This window comes from Convolutriloba macropyga, chromosome 6, assembly GCF_964194025.1.
Source record: "Convolutriloba macropyga chromosome 6, txConMacr16.3, whole genome shotgun sequence".
Taxonomy (NCBI): domain Eukaryota; kingdom Metazoa; phylum Xenacoelomorpha; order Acoela; family Convolutidae; genus Convolutriloba; species Convolutriloba macropyga.
The window spans coordinates 51,985,403-52,012,146 of NC_134473.1; the positions used below are offsets into that span (position 1 = coordinate 51,985,403).

Sequence of the window (26,744 nt, forward strand, 5' to 3'; positions counted from 1 at the left end):
CACCTCGTTGTTTTTACCTGTCGTTCATATTATCGAACCAAAAAGCTGAAATTACATCTAACTTATTGTTTATAATTTTGCAGTTATTTATTTTTGGAAATTGACATTATCCACCCTAGAATTACGCATTTATCTTTCACAGACATTTAAAATCCAACACGCACCAGTAAATTGTCTCAAGATTATCATATATTACTCTCATAAAAAATTTTTACTCCTTTTAACCAGAGCACAGTTATAAATCTCATTTTACAAAGGCAATCGACATTTTTCAGGAAAATCAATCGAAAAAAATATTTGACCTTTAATATCATAATTGTTACCTCATTTTCAAGTTAAATTGCGTTATATTTGCTCTTAAAATCTTTAAATCACCCTTAGAATTTTAACTACGAATAGTTATTACGCAATATGGTGCAATTTGTTTCTACATTTGGGTAACGATGTTTTGAACCCAACTTTGATTATTATTATCATTTATTTATTAACTTAAATTTCAGTGCTCGTATTATTTTCTAGCTTTATACTTATCGGGTGCTCTTGCCCTTAAATCGTTTGATCAAACAAATATTGGGCATTACTGAAGTGATTATTCGAAGTCATTACTTATTTATTATAACGATAGAATCATTCGAACATCAATCGACAACAAATATCCCCGAATTATTAACTCTGAAAATCGAAGTAATTGGTAACTTTTGATCCCGTAATGATGTCCTATAGCACACTCTTATTATTGTCGTGTTTTGTCCCGGTTCTTTTCGTGTCCGGATCAGTGCGTGGGAACAGTACAACTGAATACGACCAGTGCGACCCCAATGCACCCAAGGAACCGTGCAGCACCGGCGGAATCATATTACCGAGTAAGTACAACAGATTTAGGAGAGCTTAATTGATAGAAAAATAATTCTTCAATGATTTAATGAGTGAAATTCTGAGCATAATTCTAGACAATCGTTCTACACTTTGTTGCTGTATGTGGAAAGCACCATTACACGCATATTTGCTTTATTTTGTCGGGGTTCTTCACGGCCCATGTTTTAAGATTTGAGTGATAAGCAAAGCGTGGAAAACAATGACAGTAATGCGATTTATGTGAAAAATTGAGAAGGTATGGAAATATCCGTCACATTTGTCCCCGAATTGTGTTTTTGAGCAATTGTCTAACTAAAACTGCTATCAAAGTACAAATTAAACAAGTATAACAACCCGGTAGGTATTAAAAAAAACGAACGTTTGAATTGCGAATGCGGGATTCGAGATTGGGTTGTTTTAGTTTTTTTTTGTTGAAATTAACAACTTCAATTTAATTGATCTTACCTTGTTTTCTGTGCTCTATCTTTTTCTTTGGGAAAATCGACAAAGTAAGTTTTCAGAATATTGAATTAAACTGAATAGGTTATTTATAAAAGCTTGTTGAGAAAAAGCTCAACTAACTGGATTGTAAGCAGAAAAGTATCAAGTGTCGTTTGGGCGAAGGAACATGGCCAACGGAACAAATTCTCAATTAGCTCTTGAAACACGCAAAAGCTAAATAAATTGCGTGCCAAATTGTGTTATCAATAATAAATACACTATGGTCCAGTGGCACGAAAGTAAAACAAAGCTTGAGCGGAAAGGCGCTATAAGATTAATAGATTAATAGCTGGAACATTATACTGCCTAAGGAATAATAATGGGGTAGGGCTGTTACACAAGAATCAATGAAATCAACTAATTTTTATATATTTTCTGGAACTGAAATGAACTGTTGAAAATTGATTTGTTTAACTGGTGATCTGCTGTTTTATAAACCTAGTCATGGTAACCAAGTTAATTGTTAATTCAAATTTAAAAAAGTAAATTTTTAATTGTACATAAGTTCCTGATCTTACAAATTGCGAACTAAAAAGGTCAATTGCTGGTTTGAACGTACCCACAATGAGGTAATTAACCAAATTTACTTTCAGATGTATATCTTAGATCATTATTAATAAAATTGAGAAATCTAGATTTATACTGATTAATCGTATGAAAGATCGTGGAAATTAGCGACATAAATCTTGGACAAATGCTGCAAGGTATTTGCTCACTTTTGCCCAAAATTTTGTCAAATCCACCGAAAGCCGAATCTATGTTTGGCTCCTTGATGAAAACTGATCATTCCCTGAAAATATTTAAAGAAAATAGTTTTCTTGCTTAATGTATTAAGCGTGAAGTTACATTAAAATTTGCAAAACTTTGGGTTTTAAATAATTCTTGATATCCAGAACACCTTTCAATTCATTTGGCACATCCTGAGAATATTCTCCTTTATCAATTCCCCTTTACGCGTCAAATGTATGGTTCTCGAAATCAGTGGACGAAATCAGTCAAGTTGGAAGAATATTTTGTCTTGAGAGTTGTGAAATATGCAAATGTTCTCACCCACCAAAAAAACATCTCAACTTTTGACTGGACATGTCCAAAAAGGTTATTTCGGAAACAGCTGCACTCTCTGTTGAAAATAAAGGCTGTGTAATTCAAATACTACGAGTATCCTGTTAATTGGTCTTGTTTTTGTAATTAACTAACAAAGTGATTCCCGCATCGCGGGTACCAAGACAATTTAATAATAATAATGAATAATGTTCTTACTTCGCGAAAAATCAAAAGAATAATATACAGTTTTCCTGGGATATTGTATCAGGAAATAAAAAACTCTCTCAAATATGGGTACCGTACTTAACGCCAAGTCAATATCAGTACTGGGCAAGTCTCATTCCAAGTCTGGGTATCAGTACTGATTCAGATCTATGATCATAACACCTTTAAGACTTGTCAGACTTGGCCAAGATTCGGCAAGTCTTAATCCAAGTCTTGGCCAAGACTTGGCAAGTCTTAATCCAAGCCTTGGCCAAGACTTGGCAAGTCTTAATCCAAATTTTGGCCAAGACTTGCCAAGTCTTAATCAACGTCTTCGCCAAAACTTGCCAAGTCTTAATTCAAGTTTTAATAGTAAAAAAACGTCAAAAATGATCGAAAAAACGTCAAAAATGGCCGAACAAACGTCAAACATAGCCGAAAAAAGTCAAAAATGGCCAAAAAACGTCAAAAAAAGACGGGAGTTTGTCCAAAAATGATCGAAAAAACGTCAAAAATGGCCGAAAGAAAACGTCAAAAATAGCCGAAAAAACGTCAAAAATAGCCGAGAAATCGTCCATAACCGGGATATAAGCAGTGATACAAACAGTTATAGCTCGTTATTTATAACTAGTTTTAGTAGCATTTACAGAGGGCAACATAGGCTCTTGATAGTTTATATTGAGGGACATCTCTCGGTGCTTGTTTGGGCTGATTTGCAGTACTTTGCACCAGATTAGGTTCCACTTGGTGCCGGACCACGGGACCTCGGGCTTTCATGGGAACCCTCACAGTAGCACACCTTTTGACAATTTTGCCTCGGTTCAAGTCCGACATTTGGTTTATCTGAAAAGTGCATATATTTGGTGATTTCGGCAATTTTAGGGCTGAAATGGCTGAAAAATGGCCGAAAACGGCCCAGAACACCTGAAAAACCCTCAATTAGTGCTATAATACCCTCAATAGACCCTCCCGGGGTGCTAATATACAATTTGGTATGCCCCGACATCATTTTATAGCACCCCGGAAAGTGCCCAAAATATAATGCCACAACCGTGGCACGTTGCAAAATTTTTTTATTCGAAATTTTCACTCGAAATTTTTGAAAAGTTGGTTTTGACTTGGGAATCAACTTGCAAGTGTTACCCAAGTCTTGGTCAATACTTTTCAGACTTGTAGGGTTTTCTTAAGTCTTGCCCAGTACTGAAAAACGAAATACGACTTGCATTTAGATTTGCCCAGTACTGATAGAGACTTGGAGTTCGGTACGGGTAGCAAAATTAACGCCCGAACTTTTGTTTGCTGATTGATCCTTTATCTTTTTAACATTCCAGTATCTGCAGAATTTTTTGTTGAGTATTATTAGACAAAAACTCAATTCTTAATTATTCTGTTCTTCCAAAGACCATTCGAGTTATATATGAGGGTCATAAACTGATCTCAATTTTTTCTTGAATGCTGTTTTTGGATGGCGTCTAAGGAGAAATGTTGCCGCCGTTTTTGGCAAAACATTAATAAAATTTTAATTTGCACAGATGTATTCTTTGAAAATCGTAATTTAATTAGAAAGGTGGAATTTCAGAAAAGATCTCTTTCTTCGTGTCCGTTTATGGAAAAGTTGAGCCATAGAACTTTCTTTAGGGGAAAACATGTTTCATATCACCTTCACGTTATAAGTAACTTGTGGTCATAGAACTTTCCTTGAAGATTATGCTATGGTTCTAGAAACTATTTAAAAATTTCCGTATGTCTGGTGTCAGTGCTCAACAAATGAACGTTCCCAGGTTTTAATTTCATTATAAATTTTTTCAATCACTTTTTCCCTTACAATTTTTTCTTCATTTTAATATTTCACTTGTACCTATGGAAAAAAGTTGCTGCTCGACTTTTCGAAATTAAATATTTTCAGCTTCACAATAAGTGTTGGTGAAAATTGTACATTACAGATTTTCTGAACATTTAAAAAAAATCTTTCGGTTACTATTAGTAACAAAAGTTGCTATTGTGTCAGCAAACCAAGGTCCCTAGAAATCACTCTTTATTTGATCTTTCAATTGATCTTGTAATAAAATTTTAATACATTTTATTCTTTTGTTGTTCACCTGTATTGGATGTGTCCTTTTGCTGACGTTTTTCAATTTTTGTCGTTTCCAGCGTCTTTATCTGTTACTTTGACACGTATGCTTGATTATCCAGCTTGATTGTTTGCTAAAGCCAAAATTTGTGTCTGAACAATGTCGCTAAAATTAACAACTTCTGTCATTTATTGTGAAACGAAAATGCCTTTTGCCGTCAATAAAATTGATTGCTTTTGAATAGCAACAGATATTTTTCACATAGCACTAATAAATGAATTATTATTAACCGTAAAAATTATTAGTTTGCTTTAACGACATTCTGGATGTGGTAAAATGGGGGGGGGTGCTATATGGAGAATTTGTTTTAATTACGAACCTCTCTTAGATAGTTTAATGATAGAGAATGAATTTTGATTTTAGGATGGGGCACAGACGGAGAAGAAATTTCAACAGCTACCATGATCTTGAGGGCCACAATCTACTTTTTGGGTGAGACTTTTTTGCTCAGATTATTATTATGTACTACTTCCAATTTCGAATAATATATTTGTCTGTGCGTATTCTCAGTGATACAGCGAATGAGCTCTGGATGATTAGCAGAAGCTTGTTCTCAGCTGTTTTTTTCTACCATTTCCACACAATTCGTAAAGTTATTTTCTTTATGCGAGGATCTCTGCTCTGTGGCGAGTTTTATTGTGCGTGGTTCTTCGGCGCGATACCGCAATCATTGCAGTCGAGGTCCTAAGGGCCACAATTTACATATTATTTGAGATTTTATTCTTTTACGGGCAATTTTTCTGTACTTCATCAAAATTCCGATTGTCGAACCAACTTTTCTAAGTGCTTGCGGTACTTGAAGTATGTTATTCTTGATTGTTCTGACCAACTTTAGTGGGAGACGAACTATAAACTCAAATAGATTTTGTTGTTCAGTCCGCTTCGCTTGATTTATATCTTCATTGAAGAGAGTTGCGAGTGGTATCAATTGAAGCCACGTTTAGCGTAAAATATATAATTAAAAAGATTTTTTGAATTGCGGTTTTTCAACGGAGTGATCGAGCCTTAACGTTTTGTGAACATGCGACTGATTTTCGTTGTTATTGTTTATATTTTCCCTATCTTTAGGCGATTTTTGGCGGCTTCGCTTCACAAGCAAGCAAAACAATTCAAGGCGAATTTGAACAGAGAAGTTAGAATAGCATGCCAAGCAAACCTTAATGCTACATGTTGTATGGAGTGAAATTGAAACTCAAACACTAACTACCACCGCATCAATGAAGCAATATTACGACAAATTAACGAACAATTAGCATCAGATTTTTTACGCACGGTTTCCGAGTCAGCAAAAATTCTATATTGTAACAAACTTCCCATGACATCAAGTTTCCACTGAAAAAATAACGTTATGAAGACGTTTTCACATTCTGTTGAGAACCCTATCTACAAAAATTGAGAATGCAATTTTGACTTGTAAAACACTTGACTAATAGCATAAAAGTAGCTTACAAAGCTACCAAAAATCAGTTGAAACTTATTATTTTGTCTCATTAAATTAACATACATGCTTATTGATAAAAATTCAGTCACAGTTGAGCTATATGTTATCGTGTCTTGTTTCTATGAGTCATTGTAGTGATTGTGCAGTTTAACTGACTTTGACTTGTGGAAATGAGATTGAACTTTGATATTCTCGAACATTTTTCTGAGGGACAAAGTTTGTAAGAAGAGCAAACTTTGTGCAAAGCATAAAAAAGTTTCTTTTTTTGGCTTTAAGGAAGCCCAGCTGGTTTTTAGGCCAATTTGCGAATTAAAACAAATTAATATTGATTAAATTCGGAAATTACAAAGGTAAATTCATAAGCGCTTCCGCTTTTTTACTTGATTAATCAATTCATTTGATGTTTCGACCCAATACTAGGTATATTAACTGGTATTTAACATCAAGATAATTTGAGTTTTGATTTTATGTTTTGATATAATAACAAAATTTCGAGAGAAAGATGACAATGGTAGGCCAACTGCGTCCAATCTGCTAAAAAAAAAATGCCAAGACCATCAACCACCGAAAATCGACAGAACCAACAGAGGGACGCCACTGAGGCGAATCAAAAAATGCACTTCAAAAATTGAAGTTCAAACCCGCTTTAATGTAATCAGCAAATAAAAAGCGAAAGCAACCAGGAAATTCAAACTTGGTCCGCAATTTATGCACAGTAACCGTACAATATCAGCACAATTCAATTACAATATTGAGCTTGAAAGAAGATTGAAAAGGAAGAATTCAACACTAAACGACGGCTTGGCTACAAAATAAAGTAATGGTAATGCCACGGTAATCTACAGTGTGGCGGATAATACAGATCCCAAAACCTAACTGAAAAAAATGTAATAACCGGACAGACTGCGAATCGCTGAAATGAACTGGGCGCTAAAAAGTTTTCCTGGTTTTTGATAGGAGAGCAGCCGTTACACATGTTTTTGCCAAATATGCTAATAAAATATATTAAAATTTTTTACTAGATCTTATGGTTCAACTTCTAGAGAGAGAAGAGTGTTGTTGTTACGTTGAACTTTCTGGAAAAACTTTTCTTGAGCTTTTCTAATTTCTGCTTTTTTCCATCAAAATGGCACAAAATAAGCATTCTTGCCATTTTTTTAATAAAAAAAACTGGCTGACTAACACATCTAAAATTTGCTATCGCAATCTCTGTTTACCCCTAAGATGGCTAATTTTGCTCACGCGTCTTTTGAGAGCGTTCTTGAACTTAATTTTAGCCCGTTTTCCTATATTAACACAATTATTATCCAAAATGCATCCTTTATTTTTGATATTATAACTTTTTTTCAAATTATCCAAATTCATAATAATTTGAACAATAAGGTGTTTCTGATGAATTAGTTTTCGTCTAATCGTTGTTTTACAGTCCAATAAAATTGGGGTTGTAATCAGCTGCTGACTTTTTGAAAAATATGTACTCTTTTTTATGACAGAACTGAATATTTTATATAGAGGCTTATATTTAGGCTTTTTTATTCAATTGCCTCTGGTCATTTCGAGTTTTAAAATTACTTGTTTTCAAATTTGACATTGGATTTTTTAGCTTCGCCAGTTTTTCGGTATTTCTCTTCAAGTTGTAGCTTAAATTCAGTAGTGAAAAAATGCATCGTCTTTCTTATGGTTTAGATTTTAATAATTATTGTAATCTTACGCTTTAAGTTATGCTTTCTTGGCTTTGATAATACGAAACTTCAGAAAATGTTTAAGACATCTGAACTTTTTCCCATTTTTGAGATTCTTCTTATTATCCTGTCATTTTTTTCACAGATCGTATATCACAATATTGACACCTACAAAAGAGACAAATTGTAACTTATCACATGTTTAGAGATTGGATTAGAGTTCTTGCGGTTTCAATACAGTCTTTTAGTAAACTTAGTATTACTAAAAGTCTTTTAGTAAAAGAAAGTTTTTTTCATTTTTTTCTTTCTTTGTCGCCCTGTTTGCAATCGTTTGAAAAAAATCAGGAGGAAAGCAAGTACTAGCGTTTTGCTATCGCTAACTAAGTGGACCTACTTACTGATTGCAATTGATAGCCAAAATTTTTCATGACTTTGAAATGAATTGTTTTAAAGAACTAGACGTATTTTTGATATTTTCTCCTGCAGAAGTTTTCTGTCTAATGGTTACATAGTCTCAGTACTTAAAGTTCGCATATCGAAATATTGGTAGTGATAAAATGTTCAGTTGTACGTATCTAAACCTTTCTTTGCAATTTTTTTTGTTTTAACGTCTTCGACACCATTTGTTTGCAAAGATTTAGTGTATTTTGATTTTTTTTACGTATTTGTTGTTCTTTTTGACGAGGAATGACACATTCTGAATAATGACAGATCTCAACGGCTTTCTTTTGGAGAAATAAAACCCTGAAATATTTACTTTTTTAGTTGATATTTAATATCTTTATCACTTTGATATAAATTGTAATTGATACAGAAAAGAATGTCTTTTTTAATTTTTCGTTTTTTTCTTTTTTGTTTACTTGTTGCCTCGTCTCGTTATTCATTTGTCGAAAGTCACTTTATCGGTGTTCAATGAAGGCGCAATTGATTTAATGCCATTGAGACCGCTTTCTCGAAAATTTTAAATGAAATTTTGTGTTCATTATTTGTTGTCTGTTTTTGTAGACGTACGACACATTATGAATAATGACTGTTCTGTTTCTTCACTTAGACGGTTAAACATAGATCTATAAAAGAAATTCAGTCTATAGCTTATGGTTGTCATTGTTCGAATCTTGGTTTTTTAACTGATCCGATTTTCTTCTTTTTTGTCTAATTGTTACCAGGTCGCATTAATAACTGGCCCCATGTTTTTTGTTGAACAAATTAATTTGTTTAGTTTATGTTTTATCTGACGCTATTTTGACTTTAAAAATAAATTTTCTCCAATTAAATAATCATTGAGTTTCGGATGTAAGCAAGGCTCGTTGTTGTTGCTGGGTTTTGTTCCCTGTCTTGTCTCGTAGTCTTAATATTGAGAAGTCTAATCTGTCCTCTAATAAGGCATTATTTACTTTACTAAGTGATCTGAGGTTTGAGCTATTTTTTGTTCATACATCAATTATTTTTGAGCATTATCTGAATTTTGAAAGTTTTCTATCTCTTCCTCATTTGGTGGACAATTATGCCAAAATTTTGGATGAGTGGGGTTGGAAAATATTTGGAAAAGCAGGTTACCGAGCCTCTTTATTTTAATACGCACAGCAGCTGCCCTATTTGTAACAACCCTCGAGTCATCAGAAGGTTCGAGAACGAAAAATTGTTTCAGATAAGGTGTGTATTTGGAACTTTAAAGCAGAACGCTTTCGAAATAATGTTGCAGTGACCGTATTTCATGACACTATTATGTTTTACGAAATTATATTTTGTTATTTTTCAGTACTCATTTGAAAACATTTACTCAAACATCGTCCCGGTATTGCGTTTTGTTCGAATGCAATAACAACATGAAAAAGTAGGTTTCACAAAAGAATTCTGGTGTGTGATACTCACCTTCCCGGGTCGAGGTTTTTGGGTGAATTTTTTTAAGAAATGCGGTGAATGTGGTGAATTTTTGTAAGAAATGCGGTGATCGCGGTGAAAAAAAAATTCACCGCCTTTCTTACAAAAAGTGACCGCGAAATTCACCGCATTTCTTACAAAAATTCACCGCATCAACTTTTGTGGCAAATTAATGTAAGAAATGCGATGATTGCGGTGAACAAAAATAATTCACCGCAATTCACCGCATTTCTTACAAATTCACCGCGTCCGTTTTCCAACGTTTACTTAAATTTACAAGAAATATCATAGAATTTCGTGACAGTTGGCGCAGTGAAATAAGAAATTGAAGACATGCAGGAGGTAAGACGTTTGCACGCGTGTTTAGAAATGTCTTTTTTGAAAGAATACCGAACGCGATGAAAATAAATAACTCACCGCGATTCACCGCATTCACCGCAAAAAGACGTCGGAAATACGCGCTGAAAATAATTTTTTTTCACCGAATTTCTCACAAAAATTCATCGCCAAACCTCGACTCGGGTTTCCTCGGACGCGCATATTGTTCATACAGTTTACTTATATAGCCTGTCCGATAAAGTTGAAATAAGTGAACTTTTCAAAAACCAATGACCATGCAGAGTTCAAAGGGTAATGGTTATGAATGAAAATGAATGGGACCTTCAGGGAAAAGGCGTTGACCTTCTAAGTGATGCTTGTCTTTCTGATGGAACGTACATACTGTTCACACATTTAGGTCTGTGCTACATGTTCCTTGGAGTGTCTCAAATAGCCGATCTGTTCATGGAGGCGATAGAAGTCATCACTTCGACCACTTCTGTCCGGGTGGTGAAAACTTCTTCTGGCGAATACAAAGAAGTTGAGGTGCAAGTTTGGAACGAAACGGTCGCCAATTTAACCCTAATGGCACTCGGATCTTCGGCTCCTGAGATTTTGCTCTCAGTTATTGAAATTTGCGGTAACAATTTCAAAGCGGGTGATTTGGGTCCGGGAACTATCGTGGGTTCGGCAGCATTCAACTTATTTGTGATCACGGCTTTGTGTGTGTCTGTGATTCCCGATGGAACTGGGAAAAGTGTGAAGAACTTTGGAGTGTTCGCATGTACTGCATCTTGGAGTATTGGTGCATACGTCTGGTTGTACCTGATGATAGCTGTTATTACTAAGGAAAAGGTAAGGGCTAATCACAGCTGCAAAATAGCCCCATACAGCTTAGGTTCCCAAGTCGAGACAGGAAGGTTGTCCTGCGATAGATTTCCACACTCTAGTGATAAAATCACAAATTTTTGGTTTCGAATTAGATGATGAGAGGTAATTTGCCCTCTAATTCTTTGCTGAATTTACAGTTTTTCTTACCTCTCTAATAATTTGGTTCGCTTTTGGTCTTCCAAAATCACCAAGCAAATACAATCTTGTAACACATATAGATTCCGCAATTTTACATCCTAATTGTAACGATATAAGGACAAAATACCCAAAACCAATATACCAATCCGACGAAATATACCTAAAATGCTTCTCAAATTTTGTCCTAATGTTGAAACTACTGGAACGATTATTTAGCATAATAATTAGCTGGTGCATTTTGCGATGTCTTGCTTGCCATGGCCATGTTTCAGCCGTCCACGTGATTTGATATGAAACTATCAACACCGAACATGACATTAAACATTTGCTTAAGTACGATAAAAACATGCTTATAATACCTAGTGATATTTTTAATTGGCTTATCGAACGAAAAGATCGAAGGAAATAAACCCGGGTCGAGGTTCTTGGGTAAATTTTTGTAAGAAAAGCGGTGAATGCGGTGAATTTTTGTAAAAATTGCGGTGAATGCGGTGACAAAAAAAATTTCACCGCATTTCTTACAAAAAGTCACCGCAAAACTCACCGCATTTCTTAAAAAAATCACCGCATCGACTTTTTTGGCAAATTAATGTAAGAAATGCGGTGAAAACGGTGAATGCAGTGAAAAAACAATAATTCTCCGCATTTCACCGCATTTCTTACAAAAATTCACCGCAAAATTCACCGCATTTCTTACAAAAATTCACCGCATTTGCTTTCCAACGCTTACTGAATCTGATTTAAATTCACAAGAAAAATTCACAAGTATTTAAGTGACAGTTGGCGCTGTGTAATAAGCAGATGAAGGCCTGGAGCAGGTGCGGGGCTCGAACCCGGGTAGAGAAAAATTCTTTTTTGTAAGAATACACTAAGAACGCGGTGAAAATAAATCATTCACCGCGATTCACCGCATTCACCGCAAAAAGAGGTAAGAAATAAGCGGTGAAAATTATTTTTTTTCACCGCATTTTTCCGCATTTCTTACAAAAATTCGCCGCCAAACCTCGATCCAGGAATTGGATATAATGGCATTATGTATTTTGTCATGTAACCAGATGATAACAATCAGGCTTTTCAATTTGTGGTATGATATCCGCGTTAATGGTGGTATAGGATCTACGCAATATGTTATCTGAAATAAAAAAAAAGTTCATAACTTGGCTTGCAAAGTGCTCCATTCAATCAATCTGTTCAAAGACCGACAATTTTCCAGTATTTTGGACAACTGAACGTCTGAAAAATTTTAACGTTGCATAGGACTACTTGGGTCGAGAACAACTATGTAATAAATGCGCTCAAATGCACTGATTTTTCAAAAAATTCAGCGCAAAAACATTACATAAAAATGCGCTGAATTGTGCTGAAATGCGCTGAAACTTTGCAAGAAACGCGATGAAAACCCCTGAGCTTTCAAAAAATAGCTATCACTGAAAATCGAACCTTTCTCTCCGGTGCCGTAGCTTTCGCTCAATCCACTGCTCCATTCATACCTGAAATGCTTCCTATTTACTTTGATTTTATAGCAATAGACAGTTTAGGAATAAATGCTCTGAAATTATGTAAGAAATGCGCTGAAATTTGAGCGCATTTCTTACATATTTTCAGCGCTTTTCAGCGCATTTTTTAAGAAAAAAGTTAATCCTTAAATAAGGAAAATTAAATGGTCCGAAATTAAGGAATCGGTGTCGAAAAGTGTTTAATTCCACTAAATAGTTTTAAGAAATGCGCTGAATTTTGAATAAATTTCTTACAAATTTTCAGCGCATTTCTGCGCAAAATTATGTAAGATTTTTGCGCTGAAAAAATTGAAAAGTCAGCGCGTTTCAACTCATTTCAGCGCAATAGAGCGCATTCAACTCATTTCTTACATAATTTTAGCACATTCAGCGCACTTACAAAATAATGCGCTGAAACGGCGCTGACATCTCGACCCGGGTATCAATATTTTGATTAGAAGAAAACGCAGGTACCGCCAATCTAGAATAGCGGGATTCTAATTTTAATCACTGTATTTTGCAAGCTTAACTTTTTAACTACATTTTGTAGAAAAAAGCTGAATTTTCAGCCGAAACTTTCAAACTCTGAGCCGATATACCTTAAATTCAAGCCCGGTAACCGCCTGGTAGCTTTCTAGTGACACTCTTCACATCTTTCTACTATCTACCGAAACTGAAAAAATATAAAACAAGTTGAGCATACAGTTTCAGACGCATCATATGAATTAATTATCAATTTTTAAATTTCCAGTGGCACATTTTGTGAAATGAATTCCTATTCTTGTACTTGGATCAAAATTTAAATTGATGTTCCAATTGAATATTAGCGCTTTGAAGCAGTAAAGTGACGGGTATCCTCGGATAAAAACTTCCTCTTGATTCATTGTTTGGTTTAATTGAAATCAATTTTTTCATGAAAATTTATTTATGCCAAAATACCTAATCCGTCGAAATACCAAATTGATTCCCTTTTGATGTGTTCCTTCAAAAATTTGATTCCAAAATAGGATTTAAACGCTTTTTTGGTCATGCTAAAATGCGTAGTTTAATCCCATGTTTCAACATTTTCGAAAATTTCACAGTACTGTCTTTAGTATTGAATTACTCTGAACAGTTTTTATAGTTGTTCTGTTTCTTTTGTACCTAGTATTGACCGACCTCCTCAGCCCTGTTGGGATTTTAATTCCTTTTTTGTTGGTTTGCAGGTCGATTGGTGGGAAGGGTTGATAACCCTGCTGCTGTTCGGGGCATTTATCCTCATGTCCTACACCATAGACAGGAAGAACGAAGCCTGTGCCTTGGGATTCAGATATGTGGGTATCTATGACCCAGAAGGAGATGGCGAAGGAGGGGACACTGCCGTTGTCACTGCAAACGGGGAGGGATCTGTGAGTACTGATGTCCAAATTGCCCCCCCCCCCCCCCCCCCCGCGAGACTGTAGAATATATCTTTGTTAAAACTCTGCTAATAGAATACAAAAATAGATTATCCGTAGTGATATTTTTAGATAATCTGTATTTTTAAGGTGTTAGAGAGGGGTTTTTGCCCAAAAAACGGCAGATCTATTTCGAAAACTATTATCAAACTGCACGGTGAAATAGCAGAAGTTTGTAAGAATTACGACGGAAACAAACTCAATTTATCAATTATGGTGGAAATGGTGGAATGTTTTCTTTTTCCTTTTACTGCTCTTTTGGTAAAACTCAGCCGTAAATGCCCTCTAAATCTAGAACCGCTCTGAGCTTTTCTTGCCAATCCTGCCCCTTTCATGGTATAAAAACACTACTAGTGCATCGCCAAACACGGTTTATAGAGCTTGTTCATGGTGAAAGAATACTATTAGTATGTTAAACCAATTTTTGAACAAAAATGATTGCTCTTTTTACAGGAAAAACTTCCCCTCAATGACGTAGAAAATGGAATGGCTGCTGACAATTCCCGTGCAACTGATGGACCGTCGCAGGCAGCATTGACCTTGTCCAAAATGGTCCAGCAGAAAATGTCGACCAAGGAGAAAATCATGGCGCGACTGAAGGAAATAGCCGACAAAAACCCTAGCGAACCCGACTCCTGGCTCAATAAAGTCGATTCAGAACTTAGTCAAATTATATTCTACGGTAAATCAAGAGCTTACTTCAGAATTCACAAAGTAGATGTTAAGAACCAAACTGAGAAATACCGAAAGTTCCTTCGGGAAGCGGTTTCCAACCTGAGCGAGATAAAGAAAGACTCGGCGACCCGAAACGTCGTGTTCTGTGCCGACACCAAGGTCAAGTTTGCCGAGTCGTGTGGAACTGGTAAAGTTGTGATTGAACGAGCTGGACCCTTTCTGGAAACCTCGACTACCAAATTGCAATACGCTGTGGTCGAGAGCGAAACGGCTAAGAATGCCGCGACGGCTAAAAAGGACTTCGAGCCTTCAAATGGATGGCTGGAATTTGCACCAGGGGAGACTCAAAAGACGGTTGATGTCGTGATCTATGATGACCCAGAGTTTGAAGAAGATGAAGAGTTTGTTGTGAAACTTTTCGACATCCAGGAAACAACATCAGATGTTCCAAAGGCATATGTGGTAAGATTGTTTAACTGTTCTTCTTTATATCGTAATCAAAATTGAAATTAATTTTTTATAAACTCTAATATAATTGTTGTTCCACCCACCAATAGAAATTATCATAAAACTTTAAGCCATTTCGAGCGTTTTTTTTTTTTTTTGGTTGTACAAAACTTAGTGATCGATGTTTTGGAGTAAAATACCACCGGGACACCATTACAAAAACTTAAGAGAATTTGTATCAATCTTTACGAAAGAATTATACCACGTTACGTTCTCCCGGAAAGAAAAAGATAAATAAAACTGTTGAAAATAAATCAATTTTTGCGTAGATATTTTGAATTTTTTTGAGTATTGATGTGCATGCATAACACGCAAAAGATGGCAAATACAGATATGCAATTAGTTGTAAATTTGCCACAACTTTTCTTGTCATCGTAAAGAACTGAAAGCATTGTTCTCAATTGATATAATATTTCTCTTCTTTCCCTTTCCGTCCTTGAAGTAATGCAGTTATTCATTTTTTTTCTTCACAGTTTTTGGGCCATATCGGTCTTATCTTAGACAAAATGTTATAGAAGCATTAAATAATTCTTTAGCTTAAAGATTTCAACAAAAAGTATATTTGAGTTCACTATTTGGCTCGAATGAAAGTAGAGGAACTCATGCAATTGATAGATGCTGTAAAAATGAGGTCAATGAGCCGCATCTCTTCTGAGAATTGAACTCAATGATGAGGCTCGGTGATATGCGTTTGCACATAATGCTCCCACTCTGCTCGTTCGTTTTTTAACTGAATTCTTACCAAATGAGAGAAAATCTTCAGAAAACATTATATACTCAAACCTTAATATGAAATTGAAAATGCATGATTTGGGATCTGCCATTAACGGTGCTACGAGATAAGACCGACAAAAAAATTAATCTGAAAAAAAAACAGATACAATTAAATTTTACTTCACAAAAAAAGCGATTGCGACCTGTTCCTAATGAGACAAGACAACAAGTCGACAAAAAGGAGATCAAAAATATGCAAAACTTAAAATTCGATTCAATTGTTGGATAACAAATAACTCAAAGATCAATGAATCAGCTTTCACCTCAGACAAATACCGAATAGATTGAACCGCAACTCCAACGCAAATTGTGTCAGCAGATTTTAGGTTGATCGTTCTGCCGCATTGATCGCATTTTTTGGCATCTTTAAAAGAAGGCTGAACTATTTATTTTTTCACCATTATTTTAGCCAATGAAATTGGAACAAACAATTCAGCGACCCCCCCCCCCTTCTTTCTTTAAATTTGTATCCAATAGCATTTTTCTTAACCATTTTAACATATTTTTGCGAAGTTAATGAGAATTTGTGCAAAAATTATCGGAAATGCCGAAACGACGGAAATTAGCCAAATATTTACTACAATTTAAACCTTGATAAATCCTCGGGAAAAACGAAATTCGAAAAAAAAACTCTTGATAACTTGAATTTCTACGCTTAATGGGTTTCTGAATAATTAAATAAACAATTAACCACGGCCCTTGTTTAATTTCCACCGTTTTTGTACAAGATTACTTGAATCTACAAAAAATATTAAAAGTTCTTTAGTTTGTTAAATTATTGCGAACTTTTCAGGATCCTAAGATTCAACGAGAAATCATCACGTGCGTCATTATCGACGATGACCACCATGGCCGATTCCGCTTCACCGAGACCACCCATTCGGCTAAGATCCCGAGTGCCAACAGTTCCGAGGCGGAACGTATCTACAAAGTGGAAGTGGAACGAACTAAGGGATGTCGAGGAGTTGTCCGGGTTCCTTACGAAATCATCCCGAGTGAAAACTGCGTGGGTGGTAAAAACTTCACTATCGCCGGGAAACCTGAACTGATTTTCCAGGAAAAACAGTACAAAGCACTGATTGAGGTTGAAGTTCTGCCTTGTGAAGACTTGTCCTCGGATAACATGAGCTTCAAGTTGATTCTCAAGGATCCGGAAGTCATTGAGGACGCATCGGATATTCCGGAAGCGAAACCGGAGGTTCTAGAGGATAAGGAGTGCACTGTGACTTTGGTTCCGTCTCTCGCGCCTCAACAGTACGAGGAGTTGAAGGAAAAAGCGGAGACTAGCTGGAAAAAGAAGATAACTGACAGTTTGACCATGCAGACTGAAGGGGATCCTGGGGTTCTGGATTACATCATTCATTATTTGCAAATGCCTTTCACCATTATGTTCTGTCTGGTGCCTCCACCTGGACTGTTGGGAGGTTGGGCAGCCTTCGTAGTGGCTATCATCTTCATCGGAGGAATGACTGCCGTTATTGGTTAGTTTTAAGACTTCACATTTGTTTCTTTTTTGCCTTCAAATTTGAATCACAGGCATTCTCACAGAGAAATGAGTTCTTTTCCTCATGAAAAATTATTTTTTAATAAATTGAGTTTTGACGACCATAATTTCTAAATGTACCAAAAAATGTAAAGTTATTATTATTTACTGTTTTGATGGTTTTCGCGGAAAGTTCGAACGATAGTAAATTTGGGTTCATATTGCCAATTTTTGGTGTTCCAATTTTATAACAGTAAACAGGTGCGAAAAAACGGCAGATTTTTAGCAATAAATATATGATATTTGGTCTGAAACTCATTACTATCGCGGTACTTTTTCAAAAGCTTTCTATTCAATAATGTTTCAGAAACGGTTCATTCCACGAAGTCTGATTTTCAAAAAGTTAACTGATGGTTGTTAACAGGATTAGTTTTAGGATTGAATTATTGGGTTACATAGAAACTGTTTGTGTATTATGGCATTATGTTCTCTTTAGGTGACTTAGCTTCGGCTTTCGGCTGCACAGTGGGCTTGAAGGACGCAGTCACAGCCATCACCCTCGTGGCCCTGGGCACCAGTCTGCCAGACACCTTCGCCAGCAAAGTGGCCGCTGTCAATGACAAGTTCGCTGACTCCTCTGTCGGCAATGTCACTGGATCCAACGCTGTCAATGTGTTCTTGGGTGTTGGGGTGGCCTGGTTCACTGCGGCTGTTTATCACGAAGTTAAAGGTATGTTGAATTTTAGAACCTATTTTAAAAAAAAGACGCACGAGAAAATCCTCAGTTGCACGAGAAATTGTGTGGTTTTTGTCATGATATTGCCAGGCTTAACCTCAGGGGTGTTTTCTTGAGGCTTGCCAGGGGTGTTTTCTTGAGTGATACAAAATATCAAATCAAACGCAATTTTTTGTGTACGTTTCCGATAATTCTTTGTGTTACACTTTTATAGAGTAAGAAATATGCGTGGCTAATGAGTTGTTCAATAGGAAACAAGAAGTACGTAGTTACAGTCATCACTATCTAATACAGCGCATAATTGTATGTACTGCTAATGTGAGGAAATAAGCTAAGCATTAGCTCTTAGTGCTCGAGCTATATCGCTAAGCATTTAGCCGCAGCGCTCAGCTGAGCTTATTGTTGTTGGCGGCTATTCCTCTGCTGCTGGGCTTGAATCGCCAGCCAGTGGATTGAATCCTCGCAGAGGTGGAAAAAGTTCTTCTACTGCTTTTTACAGTGGTGGTTTATACTTCTTGCCAGCTGGCATATTCTGATTGGTTGATTCAGTATGTCAACATAAACTACAGCAATAGCACAGTATGGTTGCATAAAACAGCACTAAAAATGATTAAGTTGTTTTGTTTTGTATTTAGCTCTGCTACAACTTCATATCCTAGTTTAAGCCTCGATTTAGTAGTTTGGAAACGCCTGTTCGTTTTAACAAAGAATACTATGCAAAAATACACGATAATACTTCAAAACGTTTGCCAATTTTTCTGCTATCTACATTATTACGGTACTGTTTCCACAGAATATGCGTTTGTAGATCGATATAGATCGATATAGATCGATGCACTAGTTTCCCAGAATATTATAAATTTTTAATCTACTCCAAGTGACGTTTAGCTTCATCGTGAAGTTTTTTCCTTGGAGAAATCCTTCAAACATTCAGCTGTGGTTTTGAATTCTTAAAGCAAAAAAAGTAAAAACAACTCACCACTTTTGCTGAGAAATAAACTAATTTTTGAATTTTCTGGAATGTTCTATTGCATCCGACAAAAAACTGATATTTGCAGAATTCAAGGCACGAAGACAGCAATTTGCTTCGTCTTTCCGATCACTGTGATTTATATTATTTTCTTTTAAATACATCACATAAATTGTAGTATTTGTTTAAATTGCGCAATCTTTATTTCAAAAAAAACAATATCTATCAAACATCCTATTAAAAGAAGTGGAAATTTTTAAAGGGAGTTTATGCCGCACTTAGAATTGATTTACTACTCAATTAAAACTTGTAACTCAAAATTAAGGTATGCACCATATTTTTCCTGAACCATTTTCAGGCAGACCCTCGGCGGCCTCCTTTTACAGCCTTAAGATATAAAGAGCTATGGCTACTTATTTCTGCGCGCAAAGTAGGTTTACCTATATCTCTCAGACTAACCGACTCTGTAAAACACTGAAGATACACTTCTATTAATACGGTGGTAATGCAATACAGCACCGGAGTTAAGGGTATACACATGGTGTATCTAACTAATAGACTGACTATAGCTAGTTGAGTTAGCGTTATATAAAAGAGAATAGTGTCTTCTCGGTGTCTGGTGGGCCGGTGATATACATCCAGTATTTCTACTGCTACATTTATCCGCGGTTAAGAGTTTTAGATCCGAATTTGTGAGTTGAAGCAGAAATACGCTGGATGTGCCATCCTCGTTGTGTGTTGGAGTCTGTAACTTGTACCGTTGTTTGAAGTCCCTGTTAGTGACGTTTTGACTAATGTCTTCAGTTAATAGCCCACATCTTTTGCAAGTGTGGAATCAGTGAAGATGCCAGCTACAGGGTGTGCTGGCCAGTAACGTCAGTCCTGATAGAGTACCCAACTGTCTCTCACTGTCCTGTAGTGAAGATTTGTTCCCAGTTGGAGGGTCTCTTGTAGTCGTAGCCTCTGTCGGTTTGTACAAGGAGAATTTTTTATCCCAATATGGTACGTGGTTTGTTCCTATCGAAATTATCAGCTTATCTTCTGGTGGAAATCCATCTTATAGTCACTGTCTTAGCTACTTAATCCCTTAACTTTTATAAAATTTAATATTTGCTGAGTAAACTCCTACCGGACAAAAAAGGTGAAAAACTGATCCCAGTCTTCAATTGTTGGAAAGAAGGAACATTTAGGCTAAATATAGAGAATGTATATAAAAATAGAAATAGAAAGAAAAGAACAGAAAATGAGTTTTTGAGTTTATAGAACAGTGAGTGTGGGATTTTTTGGGACAGTAAGCCCAATGTGTTAAGACTGTGGCCTATGTCCAGAAATCGAATTCTAAGTCAGGGGACATATTATCAGGATCTCTGAAGAATTCCAAAAATTTCTTTGCTCGTGCAACACAGGCGGCGAGTTCACCGGAGTATAATTCGTTGATACAGTGGGGTTGCATCGCGAGAAGATGGTTGAAGATTTGTGACTCTTCTGGTGTCGGTTCCCTGTTCGCCAAGTTGTCCTTTACTCTGTAGAGGAGGTTGAAAGTGTGTCCATACTTTTTGTGGCTCCTTAGATTGAGATGTGTTCAAAAGTTCGGTCCAATTTGGTATTTTGATGTAGAGGTTTTGAGAAATTTCAATGAACTCTGTTTTTGGGACATTTTAAGACCAAATTGACCTCAGGAAAACCCCCTGCATCCATTTAGCTGCTAAAGCAGGATTCTAAAGGTAAAGTGTTAGTTTTCAGCCAATAATGATGCCATTTTGTCATTTTTGTTCTTTAATATAAGGAAAAATTAATCTGTATTTTCCTAAAACACTCTGACAGCATAGCATGCCTAACACGAAAGCTGAGATATTGAACCTTTGTAATATAAGAAGAAAAAAATAAAGTTTGCACTAGTAAACTTTTTTTAATTTTGACAACTTGGTGGTTTTTTTGAGAACCAATTTTTTAAAAACGTTTTCAAGAGTGGTTCTGTCAGAATGCTGGTAAAGTTAAACAATTACTAATGTTTGGAGAGCTAAATATACAGAAAACAGCATTGAATAGCAATTCTTAACAAAAGAGCATGCTAAATTGTTCTTATAGTCTTTTCTTTTTCGAATACAAAATAATAAAACATTTGAATATTTAATTTAATTTTATTTTCCTGTGTAAAATTTATGCATTATTCAACATATGCATTATTTTTACAACAAAAGCTGCACCATCTTATAAATAATGTCTAAAGGGGGCTAATACGACTCTTAAAACATATTCTGAAATATATTCTGAAATGCCGGCTATTAAACCGTCTATTTGAGTCCTATCTCAAAACTTATACCTGCAAGAAAACGTTTAAAACGGTAACAGCTCTTATGCTTTTAAATTAGAGTTGATTTTGCCTTTTTGCTCGCCACACAAAATCTTGGTGGCCCATATAGAAGAAAATTTGGGTTCAAATATGTTTTCTGTAATCTTTTTGTCTTTTCCAGGAATTCAATATTTCACAATTATATGCACAAATTGAGTCTCGTTCTCTTGCGGCTACTTGCAGCGGAGAATTTATTTAGATTACCATTTACAACTTATAATTGAAGTTAGAGGCGCCATTCAAGCATTTCTGGCTTTTGAATGCGACGGCAAGCACAGGGAACTAAGTCAAGCGAAGGGCAGTGTTTATTTATTTATTTTGGCCCCATTAAACGTAAACTAGTTTTGACTGTAGTCAAATTTCCTTAAGGTTCGTTCAAATTCTGCATTACTTGCAAAATTCAGAGGATACAGAGAAATAACATGAACGAGGTGTGATACGCAAGTTGTTTAGCTCAAATTTTTTGAATACAGGTTCAAAGTTTTGAATCAAAACGTGAATCTGTTAACAGATAGATGGCTTTGGGTCATTCTTTCGCGACATACCTTGACAAGTAATCATGTTTGAAGTTCAGTTTGTCAAATATTTGTTTCCAGTAATTGCCTCAAAAGTCGATATTCAAATTAGGGGTGCACATTTTGTTTCTCGTCAGGTCCTGAAAAGTCTTCTTGTCATGAGCGAATTTTCATGTGAATGGGAGCTAGTATCATGCTTTGCAACGTCCAGAGACTAATAGCTGTATCGATTTCTCTAATATAATTTAGTTTTTTAGAGACACAATAGCGGAAAGTACATCAAAAATCACTCAAAGTGTGTCGGAATTTTTGAAACAGTGAGAGAATGGTCTCAAACTACACCTTTTTGGTGTTTCCTTTTTTATCAAGGTGGCCACAAAAGAAGGAATTGTTACGGAAAAACTTTAATCAGAGCTAAACCTCAAGTCACAGAATTCACGCGCCCGGACCTACCAGTCATGGGAAAACAGAACTTAACGATTCTAGACTTTCTTTTGCTTCTGGTCAGATTCTGGTGATTTCCGACAATAGGCTGAGTTTGGCCAATCTAAATGCAACAATTTAGCGTTTTTGTCAAAGGTTTTGAAAGAATTTGTTTGCATTCGGATTTTAATTATGTCACCTTTGCGTTTTATGCGCATAGATAATTACCTCATTAAAAAATAATAACCTCCGTAAAACGAGACTGTGGCAGCTCTAATCGGCTGGATGTTAATAAATTATACCTGCGGTTCTTTCCAAGTACATGCTAACCTATGTCTGACAGAAATATAGCCAGACTATTTAACATGTCCTGAGTCCTTGCCAGGCTGACTTCGAGTTGCCAGTTACAATGTTGACTGATTATGATCGCCATTTTCATGTAGAAAAAAACTGCGTAGCAAATTCTTGAATTTATCATAGTAGTTAAAAAAAATCAAAAAGATTCTGAAGAGCAATCAACAGAATGTAAGATCTGAAATATTTAAAAAAGTAACGTATTGAATTAAACTGTGGAAATCAAGATTGAATTATTTGAGTTTTATTGAAGCGCGCATTCATGTAACTTTCATAGCGAATGACAAATTGTACTATAGATTGAGCGGCTCTCGTTTGGTTCTACTTCATTTCACCCCTTTTCATTTAACCCCTATCATTTAACCCCGATTTATTCACCCCTCTATCATTTAACCCCTCTATCATTTTACCCCTCCATCATTTCATCCCGCCAATTAGCAAGCGACATTAAAGGCATGTTTTGTCATAATTAAGTCATAAATTAATCCCACGTTCGGTTATGATACTTTCATATCAGGTCCCACGGGCCACTGAGGCATGGCTATGGCACGCGAGGCATGGCCAAATGATTATATTGCTAATTTAATAATCTTTATTTTATATAGAAAGATTAAAATCGGCGTGAAATGATAGAAGGGTTAAAAGATAGAGGGGTTAAATGATACAGGGGTGAATAAATCGGGGTTAAATGATAGGGGGTTAAATGAATAGGTGTGAAAAAGCAGGAATCCTCTCGTTTTTACTTGTTTTGACTTCGTTTTGAGCTTTGCCTTTTCTGTTGTTGTGACCTCCACCAAAATGCGTATCTAAGAATTTAGTGAAAATTTTCAAGAAGAAACGGTGGGATGAAGAAAAATAGGAGGAGATAGAAGTCGGCAGAAAAAAAACAAGAGAGAGAAATAGATGTGGAAACAGTATGAACGGGGGAAGGAGGAATGGTAGAAGAAAAGAAGGAGGAAGGGAGGGAGGGAGGGAGGGAGGGAGGGAAGGAGGGAGGGAGAGATGTAGGGAGGTAGAGAGGGAGAGAGAAATGGAGAGAGAGAGAGAGAGAAAAAAGAAGAGATAAATTTGAGAGAAAGAGAGAGACCACTACCTGAAAAAGCACAGACTATCCCTGCCCCAACAACAGATGGGATTATTGCTGTTCGTCAAGCAATTTAAACTGGTTTTTTTTATGTTTATTCTACTGTTGGAGCACGTTTCTTCAATTAAGTTATTTCAATAGTCAAGCTCGATTTTCAAAATTGTTTATTTAATATCTCCCCTACCTGTAACATCAAAAAGAACTGAACAGCTTTAGGTATAAACACATTGCCCTCTAATATGGACAAACGATAATTAGGATACCTTTTCACAGCTAAGTGGAAATTAAGGATGGTGCATGCTGTCGTCACATTCAAGTAAGTCTAGCCAGAACTCAGCCAGACTAAATTAAGTACTCTTTTAACTAGAAATGTTGCGAAACTTGAGCTAGGGCTTGAACAAGTTGTTTCAGTGCTGCAATGAAACAAAATTCATTGACGAAAAATTGACTTAGTTCAGATAAAGTTCGAAGTGATTAATGGTTAGGCGATGTGGACTCTGTTTTGAAGCGCGAATCGTAGGCTGTTTCGACTGATTGCAGCTCATTTTCAGAATTTTTTGATGGCAGGTCTATTTTCAAACAGTAAAATAACAATGGCCCAGTAATACTGGTCAGAGTAAAATACAGTAATCAAATACTGTGCTTCAGTACCGATTTTGTCTGCGATCCCAGTCCGGGAAGGCAAAAACCAGCCAAGATTTAGACGAAGATGATAAATTTTTGAAATCTTATTTTCTATGGTTTTAGGGGAGACATCGATAGCAGAAATAAACTACCATCTGAGAATTTTTATTGTGAAAGTAGCTAGGCAGGTCAAAAAATTTTCTGAAATGAATTCTGTTACGAGATCAATACAACAACAATAGTCTTGAATCTTTATTCTATGTTGCTAATTGTAAAAAAAATGTGTTTTTCAGTTGTATTTTGTGTGTGACAGCTAAAATACATCTCCAATATGCTGCATGAAACGCTTTAAATTGTTCCGATATAGCAAAGAGAAAATTTTGTTTAAAAACATCCATTCTCTCAAACAAACAAAGCTTTTTTCAAAGACTCGAAAGGTGAAGTGTACAAAAAATTGTGTAGTCGCCAAACAAGAGCAACAATGCCCGTGTGAGCTGCGGATGGTTACCTTGTGAGATCTTGTAAGGTTCTGTCAGAATAAGAGTCTTACAAGAATAACATTCGTCTTACAAGAGTTTCGCAAGGCAACCAACCGTTTTGTAGGAAAACAGGGCATAAAATAATTGGAGATGAACGTGACGAAAAACAAGATGTATATTTTTCATTGGTGTGAAGCTTAAAAGTCAGAAAACATATTTTTTGAAATTTACATTAATACCGGTTGTAATTCCTCCAGATTGAGTGTAATGAGAAAACATCTATTTAACATCAATTAATTCAGCAACTTGTTAGTCGCTTAAATAAAAACATAATTTAAGAAAAATGAAAACTAAACTATAATGATTTAATTCATGCTTTTGGAAGCTTCAGTTTTTTGGCTGTAAACCAAAAGTAAAAAGTACCAATTATGTGCTTAGGCAGTAAAATTTGAGTTTGTTATCATGAAACGCAATTTTCAAATAAACTAATGCTTAAAAATTGGCTCACTGATGCGGATTCATTAAATGAAGAAAATGCGCGCAAAAGAACCGATGAGAGTTCAGCTCAACCGGATCGAACGTGCGAGAATCGTACAAGATAACCATCTTTTGTGAGAATTTTGAAAGAACTTATAAGATAACCATCTTATATGAAAATCTTACCAGATCTTAAAAGATAATCATTCTCTCTCGCACAGAGTGTCTCGTGAGCCTTCATTTTGCATTAAGTACTCATTCAAAATTAATATATATTACTTATCAGAGAGGAACACGTATTTTGGAACGCCTTTCAGGTCTTTCAGCAAAGTGATGATTCTGTAACATTGTCTGAAGGCCACGTATGAAAGAATTTTTATAGCACTGATCAGTAAAGAGTGGTACTGTTTCAGGAACGGAGGGTGGATTCGTAGTATGTGAGGGCAGTCTTGGTCTCTCTGTGACAGTGTTTGTAGTCGAGGCCATAGTGTGCATTGCCGTCCTCATCCTACGAAGGGTGCTCTTGGGGTCCGAGCTGGGAGGTCCAAAGGTGCCCAAGTACATCACCTCCTCCTTCTTTGTCACCCTCTGGTTGACATACATCATCATCTCCGTCCTCAATGCCTACGATGTGATTGAGAGCCCCTTTTAAAACTTAAGTTGCAAGTTTATCTCTAAAACTTACTTACCCGAAATGCCGATGAGTTTGTGAAACTATGGATTTCTAAGTCTAGGGTTTCCAGAATCTCTAACATTAATGGAACGTACAGCCGAGGTTTCTCAGAAGGCTCTTTTTGTCAAAAGCTTCTCAGAAATGCCAAAATTTTTCAACCAAAGAACTGTCCGTTACCTAGATTAGATAATTGGAATACTTTTGATAGACAATCAACATCTGAAATTCAAAAATATGAGCCAATAATATAGTTCGTTGTACTCAAACTGTGGTAACTGACATGTTGAGGGTTGAAAATTTTGAATTCATAGAGTATTTTCTTTTCGAAATGTAGGAAATTTGAATCCTCGGCCTGGGTATTGACTGAGCTGTTTCCATGTCACTTTAGCAGCATAAATAAATATTCCACTTACCATAATGTTCGATTCAAACCCAATTTTGAGTTTTAACAAACGGTTAGTTAGCTTTTACCGAATAAGGAAAAATTTTTCATATATTTAGCGCGACTTTTGTTCAGTTTTCTGAAAACCAGTTACTCGATGGAAATTATTTTCATTTGGTATCTTCAGTTGGATGGAAACAGTTCACGACACTGTGA

General features: G+C 35.9%; 1 protein-coding gene across 1 annotated transcript; it reads left to right on the forward strand.

Annotated features, from left to right (window-relative positions):
* Positions 1–26,337, forward strand: LOC142341741 (sodium/calcium exchanger 1-like). The gene is made up of 8 exons (XM_075392918.1): positions 1–863; positions 5,100–5,168; positions 10,477–10,913; positions 13,789–13,971; positions 14,473–15,156; positions 16,769–17,456; positions 17,955–18,188; positions 25,887–26,337. The coding sequence occupies exons 1-8, from the start codon at positions 710–712 to the stop codon at positions 26,123–26,125; spliced, it is 2,688 nt and encodes an 895-aa protein (XP_075249033.1). The 5' UTR covers positions 1–709; the 3' UTR covers positions 26,126–26,337.
* Positions 26,338–26,744: the final 407 nt, after the last annotated feature.